This window comes from Octopus bimaculoides, chromosome 20, assembly GCF_001194135.2.
Source record: "Octopus bimaculoides isolate UCB-OBI-ISO-001 chromosome 20, ASM119413v2, whole genome shotgun sequence".
Taxonomy (NCBI): Eukaryota; Metazoa; Mollusca; class Cephalopoda; order Octopoda; family Octopodidae; genus Octopus; species Octopus bimaculoides.
The window spans coordinates 13,676,855-13,694,885 of NC_069000.1; the positions used below are offsets into that span (position 1 = coordinate 13,676,855).

Below are 18,031 nucleotides of genomic sequence, written 5' to 3' on the forward strand. Positions count from 1 at the left end.
CACACATCATCATCATCATTTAACGTCTGTTTTCCATGCTGGCATGGGTTGAATGGTTTGACTGTAAACAGGTAAGCTGGGGAGGGGAGCTGCTCCAGGTTCCAATCTGATTTGGCATGGCTTCTACAGCTGGATGCTCTTCCTAATGCCAATCACTCCAAGACTGTAGTGGGCGCTTTTTACGTGCCACGAGTACAAGTGTCAGTTATGTAACACCGGTATTGGCCATGACTACAATCTCACTTGGCATGACAGGTCTTCTCAAGCACGGCATGTGTGTATATGTGTGTGTGTGTGTGTAGATCAATGTTTATCTGTTTTGAAACAATACAGCTATTTATGAAAGAATCTTTACCACTAAATTTTGCAAGGAAATTAAGATGTAACCTGCCCACCACCACCAAATCTCAGGACAGGGTTCTCTTGCAGTAAATCAGAGATAAGTCAAGGAAATAGATACAAAAAGTTTCTGTCTACCAAATCCACTCACAAGACAATGATTGGCCTTGGGCTGCAGTAGAAGACACTTACCCAAGTGCTATGCAGCAGGATTGAACCCAAGACCACATAGTTGGGAAGTAAGCTTCTTAACCACACAGCCAATCTTTAGAATTTTCTCAATCTCATAAATTCATGATTTCAAAGACCTTTTAATAAGAAGTTCTACAGTGATTGTACTAACTGAAAATTCATTACAACAACAAAGGAATTATATATAATCCACCCAAAATAATTTTTAAAATTTTATATTTAAAATGTCTTTAGAATATTCACAAAAACAATCTTTTTAGCTCACCTGCCAACACTTTAATGTTTGCGAGACTTTATAAATTTTCCGCAGTGCATCAGAGCAGAGTGTACAGCCATCATTTTGCATAGCCATTGAGTTAAGAAGTACAAAAACTGAATCACGAATACGTAAAACTTTCACTGATGGAGCATCAAAAGCCTTTTGAAACCGTTCATGTTTTTCAATAGTTACACTGAAAGTAAACACAAAGTTTTAAGCTGTCAGTAATATAAGGCATCCAAATACAAAAAGGGTAGCAATTTTGACAAATATTTATATACAACTTATTGACAGACACAGGTTCATAAAAACTTCTTTGATACTAAGTAGAGAATATTGTTATCAATAAAATTATAGTTAAAATATTTTGTTGGCAAGTGAATATGTAAAATAAGAAATACATTGAGTTAAAGATGATACTAGCCTATTTACAAGTAAAAGTGTACTGGCACATGTAATAATATAGTGTTATCTTTTGACGCAGTTAATTTTTATAATGGATTGATAAAGTCAATTAATTTACCCCTTGTTAGCTCATTGCCATCATCATCATCATCATCATTGTTTAACATCTGCTTTCCATGCTAGCATGGGTTGGACGATTTGACTGAGGACTGGTGAAGCCAAATGGCTACACCAGGCTCCATTCTGATTTGGCAGAGTTTCCATAGCTGGATGCCCTTCCTAACGCCAACCACTCCAAGAGTGTAGTGGGTGCTTTTACGTGCCACTGGCACGAAGGCCAGTCAGGCGGTACTGGCAACGGCCACGCTCAAAATGGTGTATTTTACGTGCCACCTACACAGGACTCCCAGACAGAAGCAATAAGTTAAATATTTGAAATCATATAGGCTGGTAGTCTGCTGTTTAAGCCATCACCAATAAAAAATTTTCAATAAATTCAAACAAACATATTTCTATTAGTTTCAATCATCCGACCGACGCTTTATTGAGGTACTGCCTTCAACGGTTTTTAGTTTATCACAAATCAACACAAGTATTTATTTCAAACTTGGTACTTATTTTATCAACAAAGTTACAGGACATAAACACACAGAATATAAACACACACACACACACATAAAAGTTGTTGGCACACCATCAGATAATATGATTTATGTTTTTATATTCTAGACACTTTCAGATATAAATCATATGATCACTATATACAGTTTCAATAACGTCTTTTAGAGGCCACATCAATAGTCCAGACATAATTTGCTACCCAGGTCAAAAGCTTTGTAGCTAAAAAGCAAAGAGCATATCATGCTTACTTCAAAATGAAATTATCCAATCAAGACATAAGCTAGACTCCAGACAAGATTCATCATATATGCATTACAGTATTGAGAAATTGAAGTTATAGTAAAAGAAAACTTAGCTCTTACAATACTATGGTGTAGTGTGAGCCTAGAAATAATGTCAAAAATCCCTACTTCTCCTGCAATGTTCCAAGTTTCAATGTCAAAAAAAGAATTCTTCAGTACCCAAATCTTTCTTTTTACTATCAAACTAATTCCCTATAATCTAAACATCCCTGCTTCTCAACCACATAACAATCTAGATCATTACATGAGGTGGTATCTAAAAAGTTCCAGGATTGGTTATGTTTAATAAAAAATAACTTATTTACCTAAGTTTTAACAACCTCTCCTTCGAAGTAGTCACCTTGCGCAACAATACACCAGTCCCAGCGTCCCTGCCACTTTTGGAATCCAACCTAGAAGTCGTTTTTTGTGAGCAAGTTGAGAACCTTCTGCAGTTCACTTTGGATCTCGACAACATTGTTAAAACAGCAACCTTTGAACTGCATTTTCATTTTGGGGAAGAGATGCAAGTCTGCAGGTGCTAAATCTGGCAAATTGATCAGGTGTGGAAATGATACCATGTTGTTTTTGGTGAGAATCTCACAAGGAGAGCTTAGTGATAGGATGCATTGTCATTGTGAAGAACTCAATTCTTCACACTCCACAGATCCAGTTGTTTTCGCCAAATGTCCCAACTCAAATGCTTCAAATTGATGGTCTGGCCCTGGGGGACAAATTCTCGATGCACAATACCACATTTCTAGGGGTGATGCTCATGGTAGGTCTTCCAGATCGCTCATCATCTTCCAGGAACATTCTTCCACTTTTGAAACATCTATGCCACTCAAAACATTGTTTACAACCCATTACTTCATTACCTTAAGCTTGCCGGAGCATGCTCAATGTCTCTGTAACAGACTTCCCAAGTTTAACACAAAATTTTACGTTAGCTTTTACTTCCAACTTCCTGTCCATGACAAAAATCACTGACTACAACATACACATGGTCAGAAAAACACAAATTTCACAACTTGCGAAGTAAACACAACAATGCCACTTAGCACACTGCCTCATGAAGGTCACTGCTAGCTCTCACTGTACATGCAACTGTGTGCTGCCAAACGTTGGCAAGCTACAGAACAAGTCCAGGAACGTTTTGATACTACCTTGCACTTCAAACGGAGAGAATAAAGCTGTTTATGAACTGGAAGAACTTAACTGAGCAGCTAAGCCATTAACATAAGCCAGACTGAAGGACTTAGAAATTTGATTTTGCTCAAGGAAACCTAAGAACTTGAGAGGAGGGTGCTATAGTGCAAGAGAACAATTTAGAAGCATAATAAAGGTACTGCACAGTGGAACTTAGTCTTACAAAATTATTACTTCAAACTAGCAATGAATAAGCATTGATATTAGCATCTTAGTCAGTTCAATTCAAAGAAATCTATGAAAGCCTCAAGTCTTCTAGAAAACTGGTAAAAAAAAAAAAAAGCATGTCACAAGTGAATGACACAACAGAGAATGTGAACAGCATTCGTTGACAGAGGGAAAAAATTAGCCTCTCAAAAGAACCTACTCCTGGGCTGAAGAACATTTTAACATGAACAACTATAACTACAGAAAAAGCTCCTACCCAACTTGCATCTCAAATTAGGCTTGATGAAACATTATGTCAAAGTATTGAATAAAGTAGGTGTCCGTCAGTGATTGCTTCTCAGCCTTCTCCTGTTTTATTACAATTCTGCAGGCAATAAAAGAAGAGCTTAAAAGACTGGATGCCCTTGAGTGAGAACTTCTTTGTGCTGATGACCCAGTTCTCATAGCTGAATCTGTTGAAGAATTAAGAGAAGAAATTCAAAATGTAGAGGCAAGGCCGAGAATCGAGAGACTTTAAAGTAAAACTAGTCAAGACAAAAGCCTTTGTTAACAGGAAAGAAGACGTGATCATACTGCTAACAGCAAGATGGCCATGCTCAATATGCAGAAAAAGGTATTAGTAGGAACTCAATACTATGAAACCCAAGTAAACTATGAGCACAAAGCATGCAATGAGATCGCAGACAGGCTGCCAGAGAAGGGCTTCATATGTAGCAGATAAATAGGAGGAACAGTTAGTAATAAAAGTAACCATAAATGAAATTCTTTCAAATGCTCACAAGGCTTCCTAGAAGTAGTTGATAAGTTCTGTTACCTAGGTAACTTAGTTAGTAGTGGGGATAGGTATTCCAAGAAGATAAGAGTAAGAACAGAGAGGAAGAAGTTCGGGGTTCTGATTCCCTCACTGAACGAGGGGCAAATTGAATGATGTTTCTTTATGAAGTGTGACACGAAACATGGGCACTGAATGCAGATGTATGATAGCTGAAGGGAAACGAGGCAAGCATGCTCAGTCGTATGCATAGCATTGGTGTGCATGAACAATAGCATGCAAATAAACTAACAGAAAAACTAGGTCTAAGGGGAATCAAAACTGTGTATGTGAAAGGGAAGAGTGAGCTGGTATAGACATGTGATATATGAGGGAGTGCTGAAAAGTCTCTGGTTTTCAGGGTATCATGAAAGGCCTGGTCAGAGGCTCAACCTTCCAAGTTCTTTGACAGGGCTTAGTAAAACTGAAGGATTGCTGCAGTAAGTGTGTGAATCTAAGAGGGGAATATATTGAATAAAATTATAATTAACTGATCCTCCTGTATTTTTTTAAACCCAAAGTCAGGAACTCTTCAGCACCCCCTTGTGCATGAAATATGACAATTGAATAAAGAGCCATCCATGTGGAAAGGACCTGTGAGAGAGGAAAAACCAAGGAAGACATGAGACATAGGGAAAGCTTATCTCATAAGGCTGAACTTTGCAAAGGAGATAACAAAGGGCTGTGTTAATTGGCAAGATGCAATACTGAAGAAAACTTATTCAACCCATGCAAAAATGGAATAATCAAACATAAAACATGATCTCTTCATATACATTTGTTAAAGATAACCACAATCCGCTACAAGAAAATAAAAATAAGTGTTTTTATAGGTTCTCAGATGAAAGTTATTACTACATGCTGAAATTTCACCCCACAATGACAATAGTTGTAGGAATGTTGGGGAAAACATTTGGAAACACAAAAATTCAAAATTTTTACTGACTGGTGAAAAAATATGCTTTGAAATTAATTATGTCTTAGGTTGTAATATGGGCCTGGATGTTCGTTTCTTATCTTTGCCTTTCAATCACTTTCTTGAGAATGTGGAAGATGTCATTTCATTTGATTGCATTTCTCACATGTATTGTCAATGTGATAAACTATTCTATTGAAAAAAGGTCCACCTTATGCATAATTCTTAAGAAAAAAATAATCCAGTGGTTTTCAACCAGGGTCCATATGGCCCAGTGGTGGGGAGTCCATATAAGATTTTGTTGTAAAAAAATTTATGACAATACACAAAATATTTTAATATTTTTTTATACATTTCCTAATAATATTTAATTATAAAAATATACTAGATTTTTAAAAAATATCTAGTGGATGGCTATGGAGGTCCAGTAGAGTAAAATAGGAATTAAATAGACAGAAAATAGTTTAAAACCAATGAGCTCATCTTTCGATGCTATTAGTTAATTCCAAGTTGTGTTGTGTATTTTCTGAAATAAAGATTAATCAATTTTATTTCTTTCACTTGCTTCCCACCACTACCCATCATGAAAGTTGTTCTACAAGTTCAGAACCTGTTATTCTACATTAATTATGACCTTCAACTTATTATATAAAATTGAAGTTCAATCATTTTACATTGGATTCTCCATAAGAGGTTTTGTTAAAATGGCGCCCATTTCAAGTACTCACCTTGCCAGATAGTGTGAAAAAAAAAAAAAAAAAAAAAAACTTTTACATAATACACAAAAATCAGACATTATTGAAATCAGTAAACTTAAATTATTCAATATTTCATAAGAGTTTCTATAAAACAATTGAAAAATTTCTATTTCACATATGCTCACTTTCTTGTACCTTGAGGGTTTGCTCTGGTTCCCCACCATTACCATCTTATCTTTTTTCCCAACTACTCTCACACACCTTCATAAAATGCAGGGTAGCCGTATATTTTTTTCAATAGCAAAACACCTGCACTCATCACTCTATCAAACTTCAACACCTGGCATAAAGCCATCCCACCACTCTCAAATACCTACCTCCACCACACACACACATACTTAGTTGAGGTTTATTTCTTTTTTTCTTTTCCTGTCATGCAAATTACTTGGTAACCTCACTAATGCCAGAAGCACCAAGCACACACTGTAAAGTGGTTGGCATTAGGAAAGGCATCTAGCTGCGGAAACCATATCAAGGCTGACACAGGAGCTTCACACAGCCCTGCAGCTCACCAGATCCTGTCAAACACATCTAGTCATAAAGAATATTACTTTACTTGGAAACAGGTGAAGGTTGGCAACAGGGAGGGCATCCAGTAGTAGAAAATTTATTTCAACTAATTCCGTCCAACCCATGCAAACATGAAAAAGTGAACTTTTGACAATGATGACAGAGAATGCAAAGAAGCTTGTAGTTTGTAGATAAATAAATGTGCATTCATTGGCTTTTACCGTTTAGTATATGGAATTTACCAAAATTGTAATTTGAAATTGTCCATGGTTTAACTATGGCCTAAAGCAGCCATATCAGACCCAAATACTCTACCTGTTTGATATTCAAACCAACCAGATGCTGCCTTTCATGCCTACCTAAAATGTCATTCTAAAAATAAACAATCACATTATCAAAATCTCAAATATACAAGATAATGCATGATTAATTGAAAACCATTTGAATTAATAAGCATTAAGCTTCAGAGAGTAATCTGAAATGCTAAAGGGTTATGAATATAATCTTTGTTTCAGTAAACAGAGAATACTAAATATTCTTTGCTTCAGATTTTAATGCATCTCTGTATCCAGTAGTAAGAAGTATTGTCCCTACTATCACAGACAGGATAGCAATATTTGATCAAGCTGAAACACAGTCCACTCAAGATAAAACAAATCTGAGGTCTTCAGAAAGCTACCTTAGATGTTCCACATATTTTAGACAATTTAATTTTTTTTTCTTTTCAAATCAGCAATGAAATAAAATGGATGGAAACTTGTCGATATGCAACAAAACAGCTTTCAATGAATCAATGTACCCAATTATCAAGCTTATTCTATCAAAATATTGATTTTATTGCAGACAAGGCTGCCTTCCATTATACCAAGAAGGACACGTTCTTTTGAGAATTACAAAACTTACATACATTAACATTTTCACTGATACAGATGGCAGTCAAAATTTCTGCCTCACTCTTCAGCAACACCAAGTTCCTAACAAAGCTGTTTACTTCGTGCAGTTCATAAAATATGAAGCTAAAATTTATTGGCTTCACAATACTGAGAATTACTGGACTCACTTCAACTCACCTCGTATCTTGAAGAGCCACCTGGACACCTTGCCATTGATATTTATATTTACCTTTTTTGTATCTCCTACAGCACATGGTTACCCCTTCTTCTAAATGTGAGAAGCCATGTAACTCTTCTATCACAAGAATCTGCTTGATTCTCTCCCTCACTTTTTTCATACTTTACCATCTTATTTATGGGCTTAAAGGTGCTCAGCCATACCCCCTTAAGCTTCATAGTCTTGCAAGCTGCATGGTGCCCGTGGCAGAAAAATAAATGCCTATGTGACACCACATAAAAGTACCCATGTAGCGCCATGAAAATGCCTCCACCACACTCTGTAAAGTGGTTGGCATTAGGAAGGGCATCCAACTGTAGAAACCACGCCAAAGCAGACACTGGAACCTGATGCAGTTCTTGGACTCATCAGATCCTGTCAAACGATCCAACCCATGCCAGTATGGAATGTGGATGCTAAATGATAATGATGATGATGATTTCTTGTATTTGCCAAATGCTTTTTAAGCCAGAGGTACATGACAAGCATAGCAATTGCAAACTGACAGTTGACCTTTTCTCTTCAACTGCTGCTGAATTTTCCCCAAACATAGCCAAATATTGCAGTACATGTGTATGATCTAACGTATTCTCTAACTTTCAATATTAAAATCAAAATAAGTGTAAATAAATTTTCCTTGTTGTGCAGCCCATAGTATGTGTGTGATACAAGTGTCCATTGTTGCATTACCATTGGCAGCTGACCCAAATTTTCCAGGTACAGATACATGCTCTCTCAAGACCAACAGATGCCTAACTAACAAATGACCACATATATTACAACTAATAACATTTCAATTTTCTTCAATTTTAACTAGTCTACAATTTATGTTTCCACATCTAACATTTCCTATTTTAGGATCTTTTGTACCATGGTGTAACTGACTATTTGAAATAATGCTATAGAGTATGAAACACTAGAGACATGATGGTAGAGTCAAATGGAAATCTATGTTTTATAATCAACATTTACTATATGGTATATCAATATCCAACTTTTTTCAGATGTTACTTCAGATAACAGGATATCTTCTTCTAATAACAACTCTAAACAACGCTTCATTTGCTATTAATTAAATTGTTCTTGTTTATCTCCGCAAAAAAAAAATAAAATAAAATAAAGTAAAATAAAATATTGTATGAAACAACCAAGTTCAGAAAAACTTGATGAATTGGGGTAAAGAGAGACAGGTTACTCTTAAGTAATAGCTAAATTAATGAAAAAGAAGCCAATAGTCTCTTTGTACACATAAAGCTGTCACAACATAATTAGATTGAAGTATAATCTATAGACAGGGTGTTTAGAAAGTTTGCACTGATATCTCTGTAGCAATCACAGGTTGTAGGAATGGTTTTGCAAGAAATTCTACAATGGTTACTACTACAACTAGGAATAACATTTCTAATCATTTAATCAAATAATGGTCTGACTTTGAATAATGTTATCCTATCTACAGCTGAGACGTAAAAAGCGGAGAACTTAGTAATGGTTTCTGATTTAAGAACAGAGCAAGCAATTTTTGAGATGGAGATTGGTAGTCAATTAGATCAATCCCAGTACTTGACCGGTATTTTATGTTATTGACCCTGGAAGGATGAAAGGCAAAAAAATTAACCTTGGCAGGATTTGAACTCAGAATGTAAAAGAGCCAGGAAAAAAAAAAAAAATGCAAACGATAATTTTTCAAATGAGTCTGCCTACACCTCTTATGTTAACTCTCTCTTTCTCTATCTATCTGTCTGTCTGTCTGTCTGTCTGTCTGTCTGTCTGCCTGTCTGTCTGTCTGTCTATTTCATACTTGCTTTTGCCTACTCTCTATTCCATGCAAAGCATGACTAGTGAAAAGCAACCAGCAGTTACATTTATATCAGCTATTATTATTATTATATAGAGACATGAAAGGCAGTCACAAGCAGGTCAGCATCAAATATGATGATACGAAAAGAAAAAGAAGATATTTTAACTTTATATTGAAACATTCAAAACCTCCTTCCCAAGAAGAGGAAGAAAAAAAAAAAGAAAAATGAAAATAATTTCAAAAAGTATACTTACTCATAATGAAAACCTATATCATGATTGCCAACAACAGCATAGAATGATATATCTTTGGAATGATGAAACATCTTTTTAAAACGATCGACATGATACTGGAATTCCTTATCAGAACTCCATTTGCCTTCGTCAAATAAATCTCCTATTAAAAAAAGAAAATATAGTGTTTTAGTTCCATCACAACTATATTCCACGTATCTAATCTAAACAGTCATCATACTACTTTTTGTAGAAAACAGTCTAACCACTTGGACATGCACCTAATGAAGATGCGTGGCTCAATTGTTAGAGACTATGGTTGATAATCTCAAGGAATCTTTTTTAGTGTCAGCCCCAATGGTCACTGTATTGTGTGAGGAGAAAGAACTCCAGGAATCATTAGTTTTGAAAGACATAATGATGAGATACTGTAACAAAAACACTATTAACAGGATATGTGATGCATCCATCATTAGTCATAATGATTGATGTACAACAGAAGAAACATGATGGTTTTATACTATATGTGATAGTTATCTTGCATATAATTGTAATATTATATTATACATAATTGTAACATTATATCATATATGTTATCTTGCATATAGTATAAATATCATATATAACTGTAACATCATATCATATATAATAGTTATCTTGCATATAATTTTAATATTATACTATACATAATTGCAGCCTTATATCATATATGATATTCTAATATCATATCATACATATAATAGTAATCTTGCAAAGAATTGTAATATAAAATTATATATAATTGTAAGGCCGTGAGCTCACAGAATTGTTAGCATGCCAGACAAAATGTTTAGTGGCATTTCATTCATCTATATATTCTGAGTTCAAATTCCACAAAGGTTTACTGACTTTCATTCTTTTGGGGTCGATGAAATACAAACCAGTACTAGAGTGGTTATGGTTTTCCATAAACAACCTTGCCCAGACCTGAGCATTGGAGGGGAACTTTCTAGGTACTATCCTATGGTCATTCATGACCAATGGAGGGTCTTTACTAGGCTGGGGTTGATGGAAATGACTTACTTCCTCCCGCAAAACTTCAAGCCTTGTGCCCAAAGTAGAAAAAGCTAATTTACATATAATTGAAATATTAAATTTTATGTATATATTGCAGTGAACAGGCAAAACACTTAGCAGCATTTTATTTGTCATTATGTTCTGAGTTCAAATTCCGCTGAGGTTGACTTTGCCTTTCAATCTTTTGGGGGTCGATAAACTAAGTATCAGTTGATCACTGGTCAATGTAATTAATTTACCCCTTCCCTGAAATTGCTGGCATTGAGCCAAAATTTGAAACTAATATTAAATTATATATAATTGTAATATAAAATAGTTAAAGATAATAAATTTAGAATATATAAGGAAAAGGAAATAAAAATAGACCAGCAGTATATTATTGGTGTGTGTGTGTGTGTGTATCAGCATCTGTGTATTTTGAGCAAAGAGCATTTAAGCTGTCCTACTCAGACAATTGATTCAGTTACCTGTTGAAGCAGAGCAGTCTTCAGATGTATTGACTTAATACCCAGAGTAAGACTACCATTCAATCCATTATGTTTATCTAATACATATATTGGAAGATTACAGAAGAAGAATTTCTTTTGTATGTAATTTTTCCAATGCTCTTTAAACCATTTGCTAAATTCTTGATAGTCTTTTTAATCATTATCTAATCTTTTAGACTGCGGTCATGCTGGGGTACCACCTTGAAGAATTCTTCTTTTTTTTTTTTTTGCTTTTCAATCAAATAAATCTATCCCAGTTCTTATTTTTTGTATAAAGCCTGGTACTTATTCTATCAGCCTCTTTTGCCAAACTTATAGGTTATTGGTAAGTAAACACATTCTTTTAGTTTCTGTCTACCAAATTCACTCACAAGGCTTTGGTTAGACTGAGGCTACAGTTGAAGGCACTCGCCCAAGGTGTCATGCAGTGAGACTGAACCTGGAACCATGTGGTTGAGAAGCTAACTTCTTACCACATAGCCATGCCTGCACCTATATATTCTATATATTCTAAAGATAAGGTTCCATGAGAATTGCACATGGTCCTTCCAAACATGTCATACATTTTCTTTGTAAAAAGAGAAAAATATGTAATTTCAGAACTTGAAGAATAAAACATTAGTTACCTAAAACAAAAACTACATCTGGACTATGGATGGACAAGCTGGTTTGAAAGGATCTCTGCATTTGCCATTCTCTAAAAAAGAAAAAGAAAACTTTGAATCAGACTCAATAGAAACATCAAAAAGCAATATTTTACATTAGTTAAATAACATTGAACACAGACAATTTTATTCCAGTTTCCATCTACCAAATCCACTCATAAGGCTTTGGTTGACCCAAGACTATAGTAGAGGGCACTTGCCTAAGGTTCCACAAAGTGGGACTGAACCCGGAACCATGTGGTTTGGAAGCAAACTCATTGGGTGGAAGTACTAAACAGCTTGCTAGTTCAGAGAAAGCAGTATCTAGCAGAGTGAAAGAAGCAAAGAGAAGCAGTGAGTAAATATTTGCCAATCGATCAGAGGGCATAGTTTTGGGTATGGATTAAGAGCTTCATGCATGTGTAGCACCAGCAGCAGACATTTGAGCAATATCGTAATGTAAGTTATATATGCATTCTATAAGATCAGTAACTAACCAGAAGCGAATTATTTATTCTATGGCCATGAACAGAACCCTAGTGGGAGGTAATTTTGACATTTTGGTTATTAATAACACTTTGCAATAAGCTTTCAATATTAATTTTGATATTCATTTTTGTTTTATATATATAGATTGATAAAAAAAATGAGAAGAAAAACAGCATAATGCTGATCATTATGCAAAGGCTTTCAACTGTCTTTCGGTTTCGAAAATCATTCCACTCGTTACATATTATTATAATATAAACGCAACATTTTGTGGGGAGAAATAAAGAATCATGTTAAAAAGAAATATATTCTAGCAACATCATACATAAAATGCATGTAATAAGGATTCGCTTTATGTAACAACTGTGGATGTTTTCGGCTGATCACATCAACAAAAAAAAAAATTCAAACAGAAAGTTATTATTTCTAATGAATACACACACACAGATAGATCCCACCCATAAAAAAAAAAGTAAAATAAAAATATAAAAAAAACTGTATTCATTTTAACTCAGCAATAACATTATCATGGAAAAAGTGTGTGTGTGGGGTGGGGGGAATAAAACTAAGAACGAAGAATGGAAACAAAAAAAATAAACAAACGTGGGAAATAAGCATGCTGAGAATTAAAAAAGTATTGAATGTAAAGAACCAGCTGGTGTCAATGTGACACTTGTAAAGAAACCTATTCATATAAGCAGAAACAGATAACAATGTCTGTATTTTTCAGACATCTGTTAATAGCAGCAATATTTTGAGCAAGTCTGGATATAGAATCCAGTACTGTAATGAGACTCTTGCAGTTGCCACAGGACAAACTATACAGATTGCAATAGTGTATAGACTCAATGTAAAAAGATAAAGAGTTTCATTAAAAGATTATAATCTTAAGAAAACATACAATCAAATAATCTGTAAAATGCACTTGGACATGAGAGCAAGGAAAATTTACTAAATCTTCAGATTGATTTCTATGTTGTATTATGTGAGAGTTTTGCATTAAGGAAGAGGAGACTGTTGCAATGGCTCTGCATAAGATAGCCTATGAATATTTGTACATAGAAACAAAGTCAGTGATTTTAAATGCTTTCATTATATTGATTTCTTTCTTTGACATAAGAAACTTGAAGGAGATGAGGGTATCAACTGGATCCATTCCAGTTCAAGTTTGCTACACATTTTATGAGCCCTAACAGAAAGAAAATCAGAGTCAACATCAAAAGAGTTTGAGCTGACAACATAGAAAATGGAAGTCAAGTACATTTATTTCAGTATCCTAACATTTATGACACTTCTCTATCTCACATTACAGATTATATTGAAGAAACGATACAGTAAATATATTTCAATATAAAACTTCAAATAAACGAAATATTTTTCTCTGTAAAGCCATTTTATAATTTGAATCTGAAGTATTTCATTTACGTATGTGTGCATGCACACAATGCATGCGTGTGCACATATGCACTGTAGTATATACACATTTTTCTTCCAAATAACAAGCATCTTCCACTGATCAGGTGAAATGCTATTGCAGTAACTGCTACTCTTCATACATAATTATCATGTCACGGTAACCCAAATTGTATGTAATTCTGTTTTCAATAACTTCACGATTAAGTAATTGCATCTCCACTGATCAACAACCTTACTTTATGATCACAAGATTTTCCCAGACAACAGTAACAATGACAAATATAATTGATAGCCTACTTTGGATGGGATGGGATAGGATATGATGGAATCCTCCTCCATCAATTGTTTGACACCAGTAAAATATTTTCCGTTCATTAGAATTACTAATGCTAAGAGTTGAGCTGTAGGCAATGACTCAATGACAGTTCAGTCACCGTTTAAGTAAATGGTGCTTACTGGTGATGAATCATATCTAACAGAAACAGTTAACACTCCTAGGAATTTTCAAAACTCTTTCATGACTTTCCAAATATCCGTTTTGCTCTGCTACGACAAATGGAATTGTCATTTTCAGAAATATTAATACATTGTTGGTTCAACTGCTTTTATAGTTGATTATAGTGATTTTTATGAATGTGCTTCCTAAGAACACAGCTGTGAAGTGTGAACCTGTATGACAAGAAAGTAGACTGAGAGGCGGTGAGCTGGCAGAAACGTTAGCATGCCGGGCGAAATGCTTAGCGGTATTTCGTCTGCCGTTACGTTCTGAGTTCAAATTCCGCCGAGGTCGACTTTGCCTTTCATCCTTTCGGGGTCGATAAATTAAGTACCAGTTACGAACTGGGGTCGATGTAATCGACTTAATCCCTTTGTCTGTCCTTGTTTGTCCCCTCTATGTTTAGCCCCTTGTGGGCAATAAAGAAATAAGAAAGTAGACTGAGAAAATCAGAGTACTGTGTCCGGACCATTCGACCAGTCTTCTTGCCTATTAGCTTCACAACTGTGTGTGTGTGTGTGTGTGTGTATTTCTTGGCATCAAATGTAATACATGCAGATGGATACTGTATGCTAGTTATGGGAGTTTCGATGGAAGAGTACTTTCAGTGAATATTTGGGATAAAGTAGCTGGATTGAATCTGGAGTGAACCTCACTACCTCATGGGTGAGATACTATAGAATTAAAAATGCATGTAAAGACACTCTACAGCAGACTCTCGCATTTCTATTATCTAATCCATATTCACATGCAAACACACACACACAGAGAAGAAAGAGAGACAAAGACCATATCAAGAATAGATTTCCATGGACAATTTCTAAAACATATGTATGTATTATTTTTTTTCTATTAGTAATTATTTCATGTAAAACAATAGATTTGTTTCAAGGACAATGTCAGTATCATTAATATGAAATAATTTAATCTGGATTTATCATTGTTGAGGATTAAATATTCAATGAGTTGAAATCTACCAATGTATGTTATAAATCAACTATACACAGAAAAAATACCATGCTAATCAAATCAATATTGAAGATGCAGCATAGTGAAAATAAAATGCTAAATATAATGTAAGAGAGGCAATGCAGAATAAAATGACATACCAGTTAATACAAAATGACAAGCCTGGTTGGAAATAAAATGTATTTCTAGTCAGAAATAAATGCTAGAGTAACTGAGCTATTTTGTGAGTGACTATCAATGATTATATCCATAACGGAGGGGAAAGAATAGAAAGTCTCTGACTAAAATGATTGACATAAACTTTCTGTATGTAGCAGAACATCCAAACCACATATGTAGATGTATGATGATATTATTACCAAGTATAATTTGTTCTCTTTCACTGCTTACAGACACGCTCACACACGCAACTGTATGTGCATATTACATTTTTTTCTGGAAGAACTGAGGCAGAAGCAAAAGTGTCAGATGAGATACTCTACCATAATTACTCTTTTACTTTCTTTACAAAATGTTCTCAGTTAAAAGCTTATGTCCCCCCACAACCACCACCACCACCACTTATAGTTAGGATCAAAGATTTGTAACCTCTGCCTGACAGAAAAATTCCACATCTGTCAACCTTACCTAATCTTGAATTAAAAATTTAAAAAAAAAAAAATTTGTATTTTCAATACATTCCTAAATTCTTTGTTGAGAATTTCAATGCAGACACCCATCCTCTGCTGTATAACAGACAACAACTGATGACCAACACTACTTAGACTCAAGCTGCTATTCTCCAACCTGCTGACTTGTAGGTTCAGCTGACTGAACAAAATAGTTTGGGATGATATAATCCCTGTTTAATTTCACATGTATATATATATATATATATGTAGAGTGACAGAATAAAATTCTGTCTTTGCACAAACTGCAGTTGAAGAGACTAACAGTTACAGAAACACCATGACATCCAGCAAGAGTAATCTTAAGATGAATATTCAATATTTTCTCTATATGGTATATTTGAAATTCATTCTTTATTATTATTCCATTTATAGAAACAAATGTTAAAGCACTGACTGACTTAAGTACTATTCTCTATCATAAAAAGATGCACATGGATTGTACATGATTAAAAGATGATGACGGTGGAGGTGATGATGATGATGATGATGATAATTATGATGACGATATACAATCACTGATTTGTTTAGATGAATTGAGATGCACACCTTTTTATGACAGAGAAAGCTTCTGGATATTTTAAAGCATTCTAACATTATAATTCTGAAGGTGATTTTCGTTATCCCACAAAGAAAGAAGTTATTTTCTGATGTTATATAAATGTTCTTCTTTTTGTCCATCCCATGTTGTTTTACATAACAACTAATACTACCATGTATATTGGCAGAGCAAGATTTTGCATTTTGGTGACCCTGTAAGAGCAGGTGCTACTTAAAAGCACCTAGTCCACACTGTAAAGTGATTGGTGTTCAGAAGGGCATCCAGCCATCAAAACCTTGCCAAAACTGACCTTGCCTGTGCTTGTGCCACATAGAAAGCATTAAGCCCACTCTGCTGAGTGGTTGGTGTTAGGAAGGGCATCCAGTTGTAAGAATCCTACCAAAACAGTGACAGAAATGTGGTGCAGGCTTCCGCCTGGCTGGATCTTGTGAAACTGTCCCACCCATACTAGCATGGAAGGTGGACGTTAAACAGTGAAGATCATGATGAAGACACAAACAGTTGCTGAAACATCATGATGCCTTGTTAGGGTAATTTTAGATAGTTGTCATCATCATTGTTTTAAAGTCCACTTATCCATGCTTGCATGGATCAGACGGAATTTATAGCTGAGTACCTTTCCTGTGGTCAACCCTCACCTGTTTCCAAGCAAGATAATATTTTCCCATGGTCAGATATGTTTCCACAGGATACCCAAAATGGCTGACACTGCTTCTATGGCAGTGACACTCGTTTACAGCTGCTACACAATGTCAAAACAAGGAGACACAAATATACACATACTCTCTCTCTCTCTCTCTCACACACACACACACACACACACACACGAGCTTCTTTCAGTTTCTGACTACCAAATCTACTCATAAAACTTTGGTCAACCCAGGGCCAGGCCATGCAGAAGGACTGAACCCAAAACCATGTGATTGGGAAACAAATTTCTTAACCATACAGCCAAACCTGCACCTATAATATACCATGCTTTCTTTATGCGACATATCCGAATTTCACACTTTATATCTAATTTCTCATTCAGAGAGACATTAGATTGGAGCCTGGTGTTGCCATCCGGTTTCACCAGTCCTCAGTCAAATCGTCCAACCCATGCTAGCATGGAAAGCGGACGTTAAACGATGATGATGATGATGATTAAAGACACTAATCACAGCAGCGAATAACTCAGTCTGGTACACTATCAGCAAACAAACACCTCATCTACATACATCAAAATCTTCTCTATTCATCTGTTTATCATGGACATGTAGGTGGGCTAGATGGGTATATTGCTGGATAGGTGGATGAATAGATGGGTGGGTGTCGGGTATGTAGAAAGACAGATACATTAAATTATAACCAATGAAATTTGCTATTTCTCACAATTTTGACATCAATGCACCAAACTACTCACAAATAGTCAATAAAGAAAAACAACATTGATAAAGTGGTTTTAAAAACAATAAGTATTTTCTGTCTACAGGAATGCTATAGAAACAGTACGAACTGCTGTTTCTAATTACACTTAATTAAAAAATAAAAACTATTCTAATTGATTCCATAAAAATATTCTAATAGTGATATAGAAAAATACATAAAACGTTGTTGTAATTAATTATTTACAAAAAAAAAAAAAAAAAAA

The 18,031-nt window shown here is 35.0% G+C and overlaps 1 protein-coding gene across 4 annotated transcripts in view; it reads right to left on the bottom strand.

The window, feature by feature from the left end:
- LOC106880848 (metallophosphoesterase 1) overlaps positions 1–18,031 on the bottom strand; it is a 67,160-nt gene that overhangs the window by 15,658 nt on the left and 33,471 nt on the right. For all 4 annotated transcript variants that reach the window (XM_014930994.2, XM_014930985.2, XM_052974920.1 and 1 more), the window contains 3 exons: positions 11,781–11,851; positions 9,632–9,773; positions 797–983 (listed from right to left, as the gene is read on the bottom strand). In XM_014930994.2, coding sequence (XP_014786480.1) covers positions 797–983; positions 9,632–9,773; positions 11,781–11,851 — 400 coding nt within the window. The remainder of the gene's footprint in view (positions 1–796; positions 984–9,631; positions 9,774–11,780; positions 11,852–18,031) is intronic.